Below are 18,846 nucleotides of genomic sequence, written 5' to 3' on the forward strand. Positions count from 1 at the left end.
AGTAATTTTGTGATTTTACTTTTTTGTAAAAGATTACTAAGATTTACGAAAAAATGGTTAAAAATTGACTATAAGGGCAATAACTCCTGAACGGGTCAATTGACCATTTTGGTCATGTTGACTTATTTGTAATTCTTACTTTGCTGAACATTATTGCTGTTTACAGTTTATCTCTATCTATAATAATATTCAAGATAATAACCAAAAACAGCAAAATTTCCTTAAAATTACCAATTCAGGGGCAGCAACCCAACCACCGGTTTCCCGATTCATTTGAAAATTTCAGGGCAGATAGATCTTGACCTGATTAACAATTTTACCCCAGTCAGATTTGCTCTAAATGCTTTCGGTTTTGAGTTATAAGCCAAAAACTGCATTTTACCCCTATGTTCTATTTTTAGCCATGGCGGCCATCTTGGTTTGTTGGACAGGTAACAAAACACAAATTTTAAGCTAGATACATCAATGATGATTGTGGCCAAGTTTGGATTAATTTGGCCCGGTAGTTTCAGAGGAGAAGATTTTTGTAAAAGATCATGGAGATTTACGAAAAAAGGTTAAAAATTGACTATAAAGGGCAATAACTCATAAAGGGGTCAACTGACCATTTTGGTCATGTTGACTTATTTGTAAATCTTACTTTGCTGAACATTATTGCTGTTTACAGATTATCTCCATCTATAATAGTATTCAAGATAATAACCAAAAAACAGTAAAATTTCCTTAAAATTACCAATTTAGGGGCAGCAACCCAACAATGGGGTGTCTGATTCATCTAAAAATTTCAGGGCAGATAGATCTTGACCTAATAAACAATTTTACTCCATTTCAGATTTGCTCTAAATGCTTTAGTTTTTGAGTTATAAGCCAAAAACTGCATTTTACCCCTATGTTCTATTTTTAGCCATGGCGGCCATCTTGGTTGGTTGGCCGGGTAACAAAACACAAACTTTAAACTAGATACATCAATGATGATTGTGGCCAAGTTTGGTTTGATTTGGCCCAGTAGTTTCAGAGGAGAAGATTTTTGTAAAAGTTAACGACGACGGACGCAGGACGACGACGACGACGACGACGACGACGACGACGACGGACGACGGACGCCGGACGCCAAGTGATGAGAAAAGCTCACTTGGCCTTTTGGCCAGGTGAGCTAATAAAAAAATGTTATTCAAACACACCTGTTCTGCTGTTATGACTCACTAGAAGGTATTTCACTTGACCTGTATTTTTCATATTCTATTCTATCAACATAGAGCCTAAATATATAAAACAAATATTAGAATCTGAAGCGAGGTGACGTGTGAAATATTTTCTTTGTACATTTTCATGGAAGTCATAATAGACAACACAAACACGCCTAAACATAAAAAAGGTGTACTGGACTTTCTCTTTTTGATGAAATTGTTGTCAATTTTTGTCGCCAGGGCAAATTACTGCTTTAAAAGGGCCAATCTTTTTATCTTTCTTTAGATATTTTTTCACCGGCGGAATTTATGCTTATGCACAAAAAAGATCCACATGTATTTGCACCTACCACAATCAACTGTTTTGTGAAAATTAATGTATTATTTTAACATATATCTTGAACTTCTTACTATAATTCATGTAAAAGCACGTATGTTAGATGTATAAAATCCTTAATGATGCACCTTTATTAAACTTTTAAAGTCCATAGAAACATGAAGTTGTAAACAGTTAGGATTCTACTTCGTCAAAATTATATCCCGAGAACTTTTTGGATCACATTTTAAATTTGATGGTTATACTGAATTAAACGGTAAGTTGATCATCTGTACATTGTTTAATGATTAATTCAACTGACATCGAATCGACGATATTCTCAAATTGTTTAGAATTAAATTCAGCACATTCGTTATTCGTATCTTTGCCTTAATCAAGAGAGTTTCAAGTGCATCACGAAGGAAAATCAGTTGGTGACCCTATACGCAATCTTTTTACAGTCTAAGTGTACACATTAACGTAAAAAAACAGACTTAATTAACTAAATGACATATATTTCACTTTGTGGTTAAAGTTTCAACCAGATCTTTGAAGCCAGAAATAAGGAAATTACACTTTTTTTAATTTCTCACTGTACGATCAGTCTCGCTTGTATATTTTGAAATTGTATGATCAGTCTTTATTTCACTGTATTCTAGACTAAGTGGTGATTTCAAAGTTATTCACGATACATTAGAATGTGTCATTTTTCTAAATAACACAAATATATTTCAATAAATTCACATCCTGAAAACCTATGAAACATGTTTTAGTTTGATAAGGTGTACTCGACTTACTACAGTAAGTATAAGGATGTCTAAATGTTGCTTAAATAAGAGGAAGTTTTTTTTGTATTTGTATAAGTTTCAGAAATGTCCTCCCTTATATTTAAAATAGCACAAACACACAGATTTAATTGTTATATAAAAATGCATGTATTTAGACACATTTGAGGCCATACTGTAGCCTATAATGGATCACAGTTCCTTCTCTTTGACACTCATTTGTACACCACTTTGTAAATCGGGGGTTTATAGTGATAATGAAGTCGGTCTTTCCCGGCGTTTTTCCGTTGGGTCGGTACAATATGTTTCGCCGATTTATAAGCGCATCTCTTCAAAAACCACTTAATATACATTAGGGGTTCCAGACATTTTTAAATGGAGATGGGGTCCAATCTAGGAGAAAAGGGGATTCCAAATACATGTTTCCATACAAATGTATTGATAGTTAAAAAAGGGTTTAAAACGGCCGGATCCCTTTTTTTTGGATCCGTCACTGATATAACTATTAATAAATCTTTCTCGGATTCCTTATCATAAATAATAATGACTGTATTGTGCACAGTTTATTTAGAATTTTAGTAAACAAAAATATGGAGTTTCTTTATATAAGATACAGACTTAAACATTGCATTATATGGGCACTCATCGGGTATTTCCATTACCTCCTTATCCAATTATTAAAGTTTTCAGAAATTGCTCCATTTTTAATCAACTAATTCATTATGGACCTTCTATTTCGAATTTTTGGAAAACATATTTTTAATGTTTCTATATCTAAAATACGGACTTTTCCATAGCCTTATATTGGGCGTTCGTATTTTATATCCACAACTTCCTTCAGACACTTACTTAATCTCTTAATTTAGTCATATAACTTAATGAATCTTTTGAGATTCTTTATCATTTAATTCAATTGTGCACTTTTCATTTTGATTTTTTGAAAAATCAGTTTTCTTTCCGTGATAAGGACTTTTCCACTACCTTATTGGGTGGTACCCATTTACTATACGCAACTTTCCTAAACTTAAAAAGGCTTTATCATGTTTATATAAGATACGAACTTTAACATTATATGGGGGCACTCATCGGGTATTTCCAACACCTCCTAACCCAATTATTAATAATGTAATAGCTAAACAGATAACTGCAACGATACACTATTACAAAGTCCACAAGCGAATCATGTATTGCTTTTTAGGCATTTGATTTGGAATAAGACTGCCCGAACAAAATACATTTTTTTGCCGTCTACAAAAATCATCAGCAATATATTTGTATTGTCTGGTGAAAGAAATTACACGTTATAGTTCCCTGGACAGTTAATAATATCACATAGACACGTTTTCCTTCAAATTGCCGGTATTTTTTTTCTTCAAAATCACGACTGGTCATACAGTCAAAAAATCAGAAATCACTTCTAGAATACAGTCAGTTCTAGACTGATCGTACAGTAATTTATTTTGGGAGCCTCAAAGGAAAACATATTTTTATTATGGGAAACACGAATATTCTACTAAAATACGAATGGAATATTGAAACAGTATATATGTAACTGTAAACTGATGCAAATATTTGGAATAAGAGATTATTTGCTTTGTACTACGAGAGCAAAATTGTCCATCGATTTTACTTTTTTCTATTAAGTTGGTGTGATGCACACGAATATTTTATATTCTAATGCATGTTTTTGTTACAGTGACTCATATTTATGATGCCATGCATACCTTGAAGATCTTCAAACCACTTTATAGATATAGGAGTAAACAAACTTTGAGAAAAGTCACCGTAGGCAAAACCGTCCTGTTAGCCAGTTGGAAATCATCGCTTCGAAAATCGCGACTTGCGGATAGTGTACAGAATAGTATCTACACTGTGAAATACGCCAGTTCATTTTTACAATCGTAAAAATAGAAGCCATTGTAGGGATGACGAGCTGTCAATTTAGCTCTTGAAAACCGATAAATTTTTCCACATAGCACCATTACGATCCTTATATGCCAGTTGTATTTTAAAAGACAACTGTATGAATAAGCTAATGAGCATAGGTTAATATACTTGTCTGCATTCGGTCAACTTAAAACTATTGCTAATCGGTTGTCAGCTGGAATTTTCGAAAATTCATAAACATTTAAAAAAAAATTAACAACATATTTCATGGAAAGGCGGACTAAAAAATTCCTCAGTGTTTGAAGACTATGAACCATAATTATCACACACAAAAAAGAAAGATATGCATTTATAAGGTCCAACTTAAAGGGGCACTAGCTGTCAACTCATGTTCACCGATTCTAAATCAAATTCTCATATTTGAATTAAAACAATTGAAAACATAAATCCAAACTATAAAAAGTCTAAATAAAACAATAAACAAGGCACAGGCATGAAAATACATAGCTTCGTTTCGTGTGTAATTGAGTCTACTCAGTAGACGCAATCTAATTATTTATCGAGTTTACCTCTATAGTCATCCGATGACCATATAAGCGATGTAAACATAAATATAGAAATAGATTAAGCAAACAGGTGCTAGCGCTGTTGAATTATTTTAGGGCTATTTAATTTTATATTACAGATAAAAAAAAACAAGAGGCTGTCACAACGACAGCAAACCGGATTTATTAACATTTATTTGTGTCCTGGCTATATCACAAGAACCATTACTGATGAATGGTGAAAGTGAAAATTGTCAATATCAAACTTGACCTCCATTTTGTCATCAGTATCAACATCTTAAAATTTGAAAAGCTTAGATCGAATGGTTCATGAGTAAATGCAACAACGTGAATGGAAACACCATTTTACGATCTTCCAAGAACCATAACTCCTGAACGGTAAAAGTAAAAACGTCACTTTATTGAACTTGACCTCTATTTTGTCATCAGTAACAACATATAAAAATTTCAAAAGCTTTGGTTGAATGGTTCATGAGAAAATTCACGGACACGACTGGAAACACCATTTTTCAATTTTTCAAGAACCATAACTCCTGAACGGTTAAAGTCAAAATCGTCATTATTGAACCTGACCTCCACTTTGTCATCAGTAACAACATATTAAAATTTGGGAAGCTTTGGTAGAACAGTTCATGAGTAAATGCATGGACACGACTGGAAACTTCATTTTTCAATCTTTCAAGAACCATTGACCTTGACCTTCATTTAGTTGTCAGTAACAACATATTTAAATTTTAATAGCTTTGGTTGAACGGTTCATGAGTTAATGCACGGACAACATTTGATTGCCGCCCGCCCGACCGACCGCCCGCCGTACATTCCCAAATCAATAAACGACATTCTTGTCACAAAAATCCGGTAAATAAATGTTTATCATCGTTTTTACCTGTATTAGAATGTTTCAGATTTGTGGATCGAATCAGTCAATCAAATGATTCACCTTTGTTTCACTTTCAATGTTGACATTCTCTTCCTTAAAATAACTTTACACATACAATTCACGTGTTATCCTTCTCAAGCTAAGAGTTTAAATTGATCTATTCCATAATTAAGCAGAACACTTAGATATCAAGTCGACGAAACGTGTGTCTATTAAGTTGGATCTAAAAAATGCATAACCTCCGATTAAAAAAAAATATACCACGGTCGTAAAATATATCAATCTATTTGTTCCTAAATTTTCGTATCTGCCCTTCCATTATGTGACTCGAGAAATAATTCTGAAAAATGGATAACAAAGGCGTCGAGAAAAGAAAATCGAATGCACCTTTTTATGTCAGGGCGTGTTTGAGTTGAATATTTTTGTCTTGAAAATGTATAAAGCAAGGGTATTTGATACATTATCTCGCTTCAGATTTTATCATTTTTATATATCAAGGCTACAGGCTGACTATAACATAAAAAAAAAGACACAGTACTAAAACAAGAGGCTCTCAAGAGCCTGAATCGCTCGCCTTATTTTTTTGGTTAAAAATCTCATCAATGATTATTTTGGCTTTTCAATTTATTTAAATGTTCTTTGAATCGTCCTATTTTCTTCAAAAGCAAAACAAAAAAATCATGTTCTCCTATGTTCTATTTTAGCCATAGGAGCTATGTTTCTTGACATACAAGGAAATAAAATATAAAATTAATACTAGATACTCTGAAACTCATTTAGCCTAAGTTTGGCTGAAATTGATACAGGAGTTTCAAAGGAGAAGATTTTTCAAAGTAAGTCAACATGATGAACAAATTATGAAAAAAAGTCTTTAAAGGGCAATAACTCCTAAAGGGGTCAATTTACAATTTTGGTCAAATTGACTTATTTGTAGATCTTACTTTGCTTAACATTTTTGCTATTAACAGTTTATCTGTATCTATAATAATAATATTCAAGATAATAACCAAAAAACTGCAAAATTTCTTTAAAATCATCAATTCAGGGGCATTATACCTGAAAAACCAGTTACCCAATTCGGCTGAAAATTCCAGGACAGGTAGACCATGACCTAATAAATACTTTTAACTTCTTGTCTTATTTACTCTAAATGCTGGAGTTTTTGAGATTTAAGCCAAAAACTGCATTTTACCCTGTGTTCTATTTTTAGCCATGACGGCCATGTTTTTTTTTCACGAAATAGAAAATAAAACACAAACTTTATTTTATACACCCTACTGATCATTCAGTTGAAGTTTGATTGAATTTGGTTGAGTAGTTTTAGAGGAGAAGATTTTTTTAAATTAGCAAATATGATGAACAAATTGTGAAAAATTGTCATTAAATGATAATAACCCCTTAAGGGGTCAATTGACAATTTTGGTCATATTGACTTATTTGTAGATCTTACTTTGCTGATCATTTTTGCTGTTTACAGTTTATCTTTATCTATAATAATATTCAAGATAATGACCAAAAACTGCAAGATTTCCTTAAAATTACCAATTTAGTGGCAGCAACCCAACAATTGGTTGTTTGATTCATCTGAAAATTTCAGGGCTAATAGATCTTGACCTAATGAACATTTTTACTTCATGTCAGATTTGCTCTAAATGCTTTCGTTTTTGAGATATAAGCCAAAAACTGCATTTTACCCCATGTTCTATTTTAAGCCATGGCGGCCATGTTTTTTTTCACAAAATGAAAAATAAAACACATTTTTATTCTAGATACCCTAAGCTAAAGTTCATTCAGCTAAAGTTTGGTTGTAATTGGTTCAGTAGTTTCAGATGAGAAGATCTTTGAAAAAGTTTACGACGACGAAGACGGACGCCAAAAGATGGCAAAAGCTCACATTTCCTTTTAGGAAAGGTGCGCTAAAAAGTGATATATATGGGTCAAGCGAAAAACCTTTCTAATGAATCACAAAAACAGAGTTGGTGTGTTCGAATAGCAAATTTTTACTATAAGTATTTGAAGACAGACTTTTAAAGGGACACTAGCTACGAGATATATGAAACACCTATTATATTATTGTTTTGGCTCAATCAATAATGAAATACAAATAGAGAACCTTGCAAGGTACGCACATACCAAATATAGTTATCCAATCTATACTATTAAACGAGAAGACCTCATCTTTCCACAATAAATTAATCATCATGCCTCTGTGTCCTATGGGTACAGTGCATAATCGCATTTATCATCCATACATATGATTGTTCGGATTAAGTTATTTTGGGTGAAAAACGAGAAAAGAGACGTCCGGATATGTTTCCGTCATTGGGCTCAATTTTAAGTCAGATTAGACTTCCGGTTTGCGTTTTTCTGTGAACTTTGAACATACATTAATACTACGAATACATTGTATTTTCTGTCTTATATCTGTCATTGGAATAAATTTAAGTCAAATTAGAACCCCGGTTTGCGTTTTTCTTTTTACTTTGAAACAAATACATATACTACGAATAAAGTGTATTTTTCTGTTGATATAGTTTTCAAGTTTACTATCCACGGCAGTCACAGGGTTTATTTAATAGAGAGGGTCTGAATAATCAATCAATGACCGCTGTGGATCAATTATTAAACTGGGAATTGACTGTAAAAAGAAAATACACTTTCGGGACGTCTGGAACGGGTGTTTTTAAGATAGAAATTTCAGGATTGACCATTTCGGGATCCGGGATTTCTTTTTTCGAATATTGGGATGTCGAGATATTTAATTTGTATAATAAATTCAGAACCTCAGGATTTCATGTTTTTATGCCCGGGATATTGGGATCAGGGCCCCTCCGCAGTGGCGGATCCAGAAATTTTCATACGCAGGGGCCCGCTCCGGTCATGCTTCAGTGATTCCCTATATAAGCAACCAATTATTTTCCAGAAAAGGGGGGGGGGCGGGCCCCCTTAATCCGCCCAGTCCCGACCCCCCCCCTTTAATGAAAGTTCATTATATACAGATAAGCGCTAAAATTATTCATGTGTCATTAAAATTAATAGAGAACAAACAAACAAAAAAAAGGATTTTTTTGTGGAATAAGGAGGAGCCGGGCTAGAAAAACAATTATCCTGTCCCAAATTACCTATGACTTTAGATACCTTTTCTGAAATTCTCAACTCACTAAATGTTTTACAAAAAAAGAAGATGTGGTATGAATGCCAATGAGACAGCTCTCCACAAGAGACCAAAAAGACACCGAAATTAACATTTAAAGGTCATCTTACGGCCTTCAACAATAAGCAAAAGCCGATACTGCATAGTCTGATATAAAAAGCCCCGAAATGACAATGTAAAACCATTCAAATGACAAAACTAACAGTCTTATTTATGTACAAAAAAATGAACGAAAAACAAATATCACTGAACCACTGAATTACAGGCTCCTGACTGGAATGTTCATAATACATGTACACTAAATGTATGTTCATAATGAAATTAATAGAAAACAAAAAATGGAAATTTTGGAAATAAAGGAGGAGGGTTAATAAAAAAACATTTTCCAGTCCCCAAGTACCTCTTAGTACTTTTGATACTTTTCCTGAAATTCTCAAGTCATTAATTCTTTTACAAAGTTCTTCCTACAACACTTTACATCCTTTCAAATACGCTCTGAATGACCGCGATTTCGCGGGTGTGTTCTAGTTACTCATAATAAGAGAGAATTTAACATTACAAAAAATCTGAACTTTTTTTTCAAGTAGTCACTGAACCATGAAAATGAGGTCAAAGACATTGGACATGTGACCGACGTAAAGCTCGTAACGTGAGGCATCTATATACAAAGTATGTAGCATCCAGGTCTTCTACATTTTATAAAGCTTTTAAGAAGTTAGCTAACACCGCCGCCGCCGCCGGATCACTATCCCTATGTCGAGCTTTCTGCAACAAAAGTTGCAGGCTCGACAAAAAGAGTTCCATTTCTTATGTTTAATTTTAACTGGGTTTCCTGTTTCACGCTCACATAACCCACGTCCCCACATTGTCATTGGAGAAATTAAATAAGTGAAAGAAAAAAAAATTGTGTAAAAAAAATAATTTCCTGCCAATATGCACATCTAAATAGTATGTCCTAATTATCTACAAAATTTCATGAAATTCTGTTGTGTGGTTTCAGAGGAGTTGAGTAGACAAACTGTTGCAGAAGTACATTGAAGCAAATAAGTTTAAAGGGATGTAACTCCTAGAAAAAAAATCGAATCGCAATTTCCCGTATATATGCACAACTACATAGTATGTCCTTATTATCTGAAAAGGTTTCGTGAAATTCTGTTGTGTGGTTTGAGAGGAGTTGCGATGACAAACTGTTGCAGTAGTTCATTATAGTAAATAAGTTCAAAGGGGCGTAACTCCTAGAAAAAAAATCGAATCGCAATTTCCCGTAGATATGCACAACTACATAGTATGTCCTTATTATCTGAAAAGGTTTCGTAAAATTCTGTAGTGTGGTTTGAGAGGAGTTGCGATGACAAACTGTTGCAGTAGTACATTGAAGCAAATAAGTTCAAAGGGCTTAACTCCTAAAAAAAAAATTGAATCGCAATTTCCCGTCGATATGCACAACTACATAGTATGTCCTTATTATCTGAAAAGGTTTCGTGAAATTCTGTTTTGTGGTTTGAGAGGAGTTGCGATGACAAACTGTTGCAGTAGTACATTAAAGTAAATAAGTTCAAAGGGGCGTAACTCCTAGAAAAAAAATGAATCGCAATTTCCCGTCGCTATGCACAACTACATAGTATGTCCTTATTATATCTGAAAAGGTTTCGTGAAATTCTGTTGTGTGGTTTGAGAGGAGTTGCGATGACAAACTGTTGCAGTAGTACATTATAGTAAATAAGTTCAAAGGGGCGTTACTACTAGAAAAAAAAATTGAATCGCAATTTCCCGTCGATATGCACAACTACATAGTATGTCCTTACTATCTGAAAAGGTTTCGTGAAATTCTGTTGTGTGGTTTGAGAGTAGTTGCGATGACAAACTGTTGCAGTAGTACATTATAGTAAATAAGTTCAAAGGGGCGTAACTCCTAGAAAAAAAATTGAATCGCAATTTCCCGTCGATATGCACAACTACATAGTATGTCCTTACTATCTGAAAAGGTTTCGTGAAATTCTGTTGCGTGGTTTGAGAGGAGTTGCGATGACAAGAAACAGGACTGACGGACGGACGGGTCAAAAACATTATACCCTGCGCAACTCGTTGCGTGGGGTATAATAATAAACGCAATATAATCAAGAGACAATTTTCATACAACATTTAATTCATTCATAAACATTTTTTTTACTATATTTCTTTTATCCAAGACGAGAGCACCAACACCATCAAATTAACGTTCTTTTTTCATCTGTTATAATGTAGAATACCAACCTGAAATACAAGTGAATATAGTGTTATTATTATTTGTAGTATAAGAATGACTAAGAATTATATAACTATGAATGTTTATTATACAACTTTTAGAAAATATTTAAAGAATAACTACAAATAGAGAAAAAATATTCAACAGGTGACCGAACAACATATTATTCACAAATACGTGTAGTTGTAATAGGCAAATGTGCCCTTTCGATGTGTCGAAATTTCTGACGAGGCGGTGTCGGTACCGTAGAAATTTACGAGCTACGTCCCTTTGTTGACACTTTTTATGAACAAACTTATTTCTACCGATATATATTTTTGCGTTTTATGCTCTTTAATATTTGCAAGAGAATATCTGTAAAACAGGTAAACATATTATAATGTACACAAAACGTTAACAGCTTCTATCAGGAAGCAGAACAAATCGCCCCACTGGCAACTCGCCCCACTGGTAATAAAGGTTAAATCCCGTTAATTTTTCTACTGCCAACTCGCCCCACTTAATGAAATAATATAAACCTAGATGAATATGAAATTTCAGGTCTGCCAACCCGCCCCACATGACTAAACAAAAGTATACACAGAATACAAAACTAGTTGCTTTCTTTAAAAAAAGAAAAGCAATACATGAACCTAAGACCGTTGACTGCCGGGTCACCAAAAGATTGATGCTGAATTTGTGTTTGCTTTTGTATTGAACTAATTGACTGTGAATAGAAGAAGCCAGTTGAAAGTATATATTTACATCTTATATTTGAATGGGCCGATTTGAATAGTCATTTTTAAGCTCGGCTATTCTATTTATTACTTGGGAATGTACATAATTTTTCCAATTTATAACCTTTTGGCAAATTCTCATTTCTACTAACCGGATGACTTATGCAAATAACACAAACCTATCGCAATATAAATTTATGCACTCAGTTTGCTTTATAATCTGGAATTCTGGATGCATTTATTTTATCTATCATATCTTTAAATTGTATTTCCTACATGAATGCTTTTATACCCAACTCGTATTGGTAGATGTTTTATGGGGTGAAACCTGTGGCATGCATTTGATTTGGACCTCTTATGGAGATACTTATTTTGGTCTCATAAAACATCTCAAATTTGAAGGATTTCCTGATTTTACTTAAATCAATTCAAACATTATACAGGGAAACTTAGTTTTGCCGAAGAATTTCTTAATTCAGAAGTTTATGAATACCTGTATACACTTTCAAAATAACCAATTTATATAAAAAGATATGTAGATATAAAAAGATACGAGGAATTAAAATGATGCACGCAAGACAAGAGTTAAGTCTACCAAAAAGCATCAGTGACGCTCGAATGAAAAAAGTTTAAAGGCAATAGATAACAAAGTTAAGGAATTTATTCCTTGGGTAAACAATCCTTAGCTTTTCGAAAAGGTCAAAGCTTATAATAGGACAGTGACTAAAAAAAGAAACAAAAGAGAAACAACTCGAGGTCAGAATATATTAGTAATGATGACCATGCTTGAAAGTCACATGTAAATCTCTTTCTGCCGTGTCCTGGATTTAGATAACAAAAACAAGCTTTCACGAGTGAATTTAATTGTATTGCAAGTAGTATTTTAGCGCACGAAGTCGAAAATAGAAAGCATCTCACTGATACTCAGGAAAAGAATACGCATTAGCGTCATCACATATCTTAATATCACCAGCCCAGTAGTCAGTACTTCGGTGTTGACATGAATATCAATTATGTGGTCATTTTTATAAATTTCCTGTTTACAAAACTTAGAATTTTTCGAAAAACTAAGGATTTTCTTATCCCAGGCATAGATTACCTTAGCCGTATTTGGCACAACTTTTTGGAATTTTGGATCCTCAATGCTCTTCAACTTTGTATTTGTTTGGTTTATTACTATTTTGATATGAGCGTCACTGATGAGTCTTATGTAGACGAAACGCGCGTCTGGCGTACTAAATTATAATCCTGGTACCTTTGATAACTATTTACACCACTGGGTCGATGCCTCTGCTGGTGGACGTTTCGTCCCCGAGGGTATCACCAGCCTAATAGTCAGCACTTCGGTGTTGACATGAATATTAATTATGTGGTCATTTTTATAAATTTCCTGTTTACAAAACTTTGAATTTTTCGAAAAACTAAGGATTTTCTTATCCCAGGCATAGATTACCTGAGCCGTATTTTGCACAACTTTTTGGAATTTTGGATCCTCAATGCTCTTCAACTTTGTATTTGTTTGGTTTATAACTATTTTGATATGAGCGTCGCTGATGAGTCTTATGTAGACGAAACGCGCGTCTGGCGTACTAAATTATAATCCTGGTACCTTTGATAACTATTTACACCACTGGGTCGATGCCTCTGCTGGTGGACGTTTCGTCCCCGAGGGTATCACCAGCCCAGTAGTCAGCACTTCGGTGTTGACATGAATATCAATTATGTGGCCATTTTTATAAATTTCCTGTTAACAAAACTTTGAATTTTTCGAAAAACTAAGGATTTTCTTATCCCAGGCATAGATTACCTTAGCCGTATTTTGCACAACTTTTTGGAATTTTGGATCCTCAATGCTCTTCAACTTTGTATTTGTTTGGTTTATAACTATTTTGATATGAGCGTCACTGATGAGTCTTTTGTAGACGGGGTTAAACATGTTAGCGGGATCCCAACCCTCCCCTAGCCTGGGACAGTGGTATAACAGTACAACATAAGAACGAACTATAAAGATCAGTTGAAAAAGGCTTAACTCATCAGATAGACAAAAAATAAAAGTGGACGTGGCCGGGTATATGGTATTGGCTTAAGTTTCCATAAAAAACATTAAGTATAATTTAAGTCTTAACTTTTTTATTTAAACATATTTTTATGAAAAATATAATGTTTAAATTTTAACTTTATTCAATGCATCTGCTCTATGGTCAGGTTGTTGTCGCTTTGACACATTCACCATTTCCTTTCTCAATTTAATTTTTATAATTTCTTTAATTGGAAGAAATAAAGCACATAAATAACCTTTTTGATTTAAGCTTTCGTATGAATCTTTCTTTTAGATCATTACATGAAGCTTACACTGTTTGAAGAGATGTGGGTATATGCCAATGAGACACCAACTCAACTACAAGAATAACCAAAGGAACAAATCAAGATACTTTTTTAACTGTCTAATCAAACATAATGCTCCCTACAGTCAAATACCAAACAATGAAAAGAGTAAATGCATGCAGTAATTCTTTAAATACATAATGTTTGTCTTCAATTAATAAAGCAGTTGTCTGAACTTGTGTCATATCTATGTAGGGAAATAAGATGCAGAGAACCATTCATGAAGTGTATACATGAAACTGATATTTACAATGTTCTTTAGAGCTATAACTCTAGCCCTTAAGATTACATTACACTACTATTGCTTGCTAATTCTACTAAATGTATCAACAGTAAAAGAGAGAAGATTCAGGACTAAGAGTGATTTTTGCAGTTTGCTGTGGATGAAATTTGGATGTATTGATGAAATTAATACAACAATAACAGTTAATTCTTTGAACAAGAAAAAGCTGTGCAATGGTGCAAAACAAAAAACTTATGAACTATAAAATGATTAAAACTGTGTTGAGTTTACAATTTTATAAAAGTGACAACATTGACCTACATGTAATGAAATATAATAAACCCCAAAGATGCTTTTATTTAGATTGATTGTTAAGTTTACATGTCTGGCTGGCATGCATCATCTGTCTTTGTTCATGGTTCAAAAGTCAGTGTAACTTTTCAAATGGTGGATCCTCCTCTAAGATATTAGAAACAAAATATCTCTAAATTAAATGTCTATTTGGTTTATGGAATGATTGTTAGGTGTACAAGTCTGCCAGGCTTGGTTTATCTGTCAGACCTTGACCTCATTGTTATAACCATTTGAAATATCTTTAAAATTGTAGTAAACTTTTATCTGTTACACGGATAATATAAATCATTTAAGCAGGAAACACATTTCAGCTTGATTTAGACATCAATCTCTTGGTGAAATTTCTTATTTTACAAGACTTCAAAAAAGAATTTTTTGCTACATTGAAGACCTGTTGGTGACCTTCTGCTGTTGTTTTTTTCTATGGTCGGGTTGTTGTCTCTTTGACACATTCCCCATTTCCATTCTCAATTTTATTCAGTGCAGAATATTTTATTTCAATAACAACTAAATGTGACCATATTGCTTTCAACAATGAGACAAACCAACATTGCATAGTCAGCTATAAAAGGCCACAAAATAGAAATGTGTAACAATTCCAGAGAGAAAACAAAGTCTGATTTATGTAAACAAGAGGCTCTTAAGAGCCTGAATCGCTCACCTTAATTTTTTGGGTTAAATCTCTCATCAATGATTATTTTGGCTTTTCAATTTATTTAAATGTTCTTTGAATCGCCCTATTTTCTTCAAAAGCAAAAAAAAATATCATTTTCTCCTATGTTCTATTTTAGCCATAGGAGCTATGTTTCTTGACATACAAGGAAATAAAATATAAAATTTATACTAGATACTCTGAAACTCATTTAGCCTAAGTTTGGCTGAAATTGATACAGCAGTTTCAAAGGAGAGAAGATTTTTTAAAGTAAGTCAACATGATGAACAAATTGTGAAAAAAAGTCTTTAAATGGCAATTACTCCTTAAAGGGTCAATTGACAATTTTGGTCAAATAAAACTTATTTGTAGATCTTACTTTGCTTAACATTTTTGCTATTAACAGTTTATCTGTATCTATAATAATATTCAAGATAATAACCAAAAACTGCAAAATTTCTTTAAAATCATCAATTAAGGGGCATTATACCTGAAAAACCAGTTACCCAATTCGGCTGAAAATTTCAGGACAGGTAGACCTTGACCTAATAAAAACTTTAACTTCTTGTGTTATTTGCTCTAAATGCTGGAGTTTTTGAGATATAAGCCAAAAACTGCATTTTATCCTGTGTTCTATTTTTAGCCATGACGGCCATGTTTTTTGATGAAATAGAAAATAAAACACAAACTTTATTTAATACACCCTACTGATCATTCAGTTGAAGTTTGGTTGAATTTGGTTGAGTAGTTTTAGAGACGAAGATTTTTTAAAGTTAGCAAATATGATGAACAAATTGTGAAAAATTGTCATTTAAGGACAATAACCCCTTAAGGGGTCAATTGACAATTTTGGTCATATAAAACTTATTTGTAGATCTTACTTTGCTGATCACTTTTGCTGTTTACAGTTTATCTTTATCTATAATAATATTCAAGATAATGACCAAAAACTGCAAAATTTCCTTAAAATTACCAATTAAGTGACAGCAACCCAACAATGGGTTGTTCGATTCATCTGAAAATTTCAGGGCTGATAGATCTTGACCTAATGAACATTTTTATTCCATGTCAGATTTGCTCTAAATGCTTTTGTTTTTGAGATATAAGCCAAAAACTGCATTTGACCCCCATGTTCTATTTTTAGCAATGGCGACCATGTTTGTTGATAGATGAAAAACTTCGGATACAATTTATAAACTAAATACCCTAAGGAACATTCATGTAAAGTTTGGAAGTATTTGGCCGGGTAGTTTCAGAGGAGAAGATTTTTGTAAAAGTTAATTAAGATTAAAGAAAAATGGTTAAAAATTGACTATAAAGTGCAATAACTCCTAAAGGGGTCGATTGACAATTTTGGTCATTTAACTTATTTGTAGATCTTACGTTGCTGATCATTTTTGCTGTTTACAGTTTATCTTTATCTATAATAATATTCAAGATAATGACCAAAAACTGCAAAATTTCCTTAAAATTACCAATTAAGTGGCAGCAACCCAACAATGGGTTGTTTGATTCATCTGAAAATTTCAGGGCTGATAGATCTTGACCTAATGAACATTTTAACCCCCGTCAGATTTGCTCTAAATGCTTTCGTTTTTGAGATATAAGCCAAAAACTGCATTTAACCCCTATGTTCTATTTTTAGCAATGGCGACCATGTTTGTTGATAGATCAAAACTTCGGATACAATTTATAAACTAGATACCCTAAGGAACATTCAGTTAAAGTTTGGAAGTATTTGGTCTAGTAGTTTCAGAGCAGAAGATTCTTGAAATAGTTTACGACGACGACGGACGACGACAGACGCCAAGTGATGGCATAAGGTCAAGAACAACTTGTAAAAATATCTGTTTCTAAAGACTAAAGTATCAATTAGCACACATCCAATCGATTTAAGTGTAAAGCTGTCATTAACAATGTAATTTATGACTGTGCAACAAGAAATATTACAGAAATCCACTGAAATTACTGAGTCAAGTTAATTATAGATGGAGAAATTTGTAAGCATAAAGAATGTTCAGTAAAGTACTATCTACAAACACATCACCATTACCAAAACACAATTTTCTCATGAAACCATATGTGTCCTTTGTTAGATATGCACATAGACCAAGGTGAGCGACACAGGCTCACAAGAAACTAGTTAAATTTTTATTCATTTGGTTATGTCGGGTCTGGTTTTGACTACACAGTAATAATTTTGTTCATTGATGTCGTATGGTGAGCTACAATACTTAAAACCAAGGACATTACTTAGATATTTGTGGACCGAGCAATAGTTGGGCCCTTTTTCAAATATCCGTAAAACTTTCTAAATTTTCCCGTTTTTCTATGTCATATGAATTAAAATATACTACAACTAACTTTTTTTGCTATTTTCTATCAATTTCAAGTTTAGTTTCCACATCGGTCATACTAATTTATTTGACCTTGTTTATGAATTCCCTACTCATTACTTTTTCTCTATTTTTTGGTTTTTTTGTTAATCACTCCCTACACGCATATACAAACAAATGGACAGCGCTATTTTCTTCTCAAAACCAGTGAGGCTGTCGACAAGGAGCAACATTGAACAATTGCATCCTTTTCGTGCAATGATAAATCCATCCCCCCTCTTTCTTCCAAAAGATATAGAGAGGGGCCTTTACCATCGCATGAAACTATTAGCCGTGTAAAACAGCGATACAATGTTAGCTTTTAGAAAAAAATCCGTGTAAACTGAAAGATTTACAAAAATTAAACTCAAAGTGTTTTATTAAATCTTGATATATGTAAATGTGAAAAATATTCATTTTATTAATTTCAAATACAACCCACCTCCCCAGCCGAATTATTCTAACTTAATTATATTATACCCCCCAAAAAAAAGCACCAGGAAGTTTAATTTGAAGTATAGCAGTTATGTCCAATACTACCGTGTCAGGATAATAGCAAAACTGAAAACAAAATTAAGTCAATATGATTAAATCTGTGAGGTTTAATTATTTACTTAGAAGGACCCTTTCCATTTTGGAAAGATGATTAATTTGCTGTTAGGAAAAAAGTGCATGCATTTTCCAGAACGATAGTATACAACTCCTTGGTTTAACGTCACAGTCAAAAGTATAAAGAAAGAAAATAAATAAATCAAAAGTAAAACATTATTTTTGATATCAGTAATGAACAATCGGTATAGCTGCTTGGCATATACAGCCTGCCATACATGAACTATTTTCCTAACAACAAATCAATCAAATCAACCATATCTTTCCGAAATGAAAGGGGGGAGTAAAGGTACTATCATTAGTTGTCAAGATAAACACAATATTTGCTATTGTTTTGATACTGACAAATCAGTGATTTGTGTACCATCGTGACCCATTAAAACACCGATCATTTTTGTTGATATAATACACAAAGCGTGTATGCTTGTCAATATACATGAAGTGGTCGTGAGTTGCGTATCAAAAAAAAAGATCACTGACGGTCTTAGAGGGGCCGATGCAGGCTATTGTGG

General features: G+C 33.2%; 1 protein-coding gene across 2 annotated transcripts in view; it reads right to left on the reverse strand.

Annotated features, from left to right (window-relative positions):
- Positions 1 to 10,900: 10,900 nt before the first annotated feature.
- Positions 10,901 to 18,846, reverse strand: part of LOC134708029 (E3 ubiquitin-protein ligase E3D-like) — an 81,332-nt gene continuing 73,386 nt past the window's right edge. For both annotated transcript variants that reach the window (XM_063568273.1, XM_063568272.1), the window contains exon 8: positions 10,901 to 11,028. In XM_063568273.1, coding sequence (XP_063424343.1) covers positions 11,002 to 11,028 — 27 coding nt within the window. In that variant the 3' untranslated portion in view covers positions 10,901 to 11,001. The remainder of the gene's footprint in view (positions 11,029 to 18,846) is intronic.

The sequence above is a fragment of the Mytilus trossulus genome, chromosome 2 (assembly GCF_036588685.1).
Source record: "Mytilus trossulus isolate FHL-02 chromosome 2, PNRI_Mtr1.1.1.hap1, whole genome shotgun sequence".
NCBI classification, from domain to species: Eukaryota; Metazoa; Mollusca; class Bivalvia; order Mytilida; family Mytilidae; genus Mytilus; species Mytilus trossulus.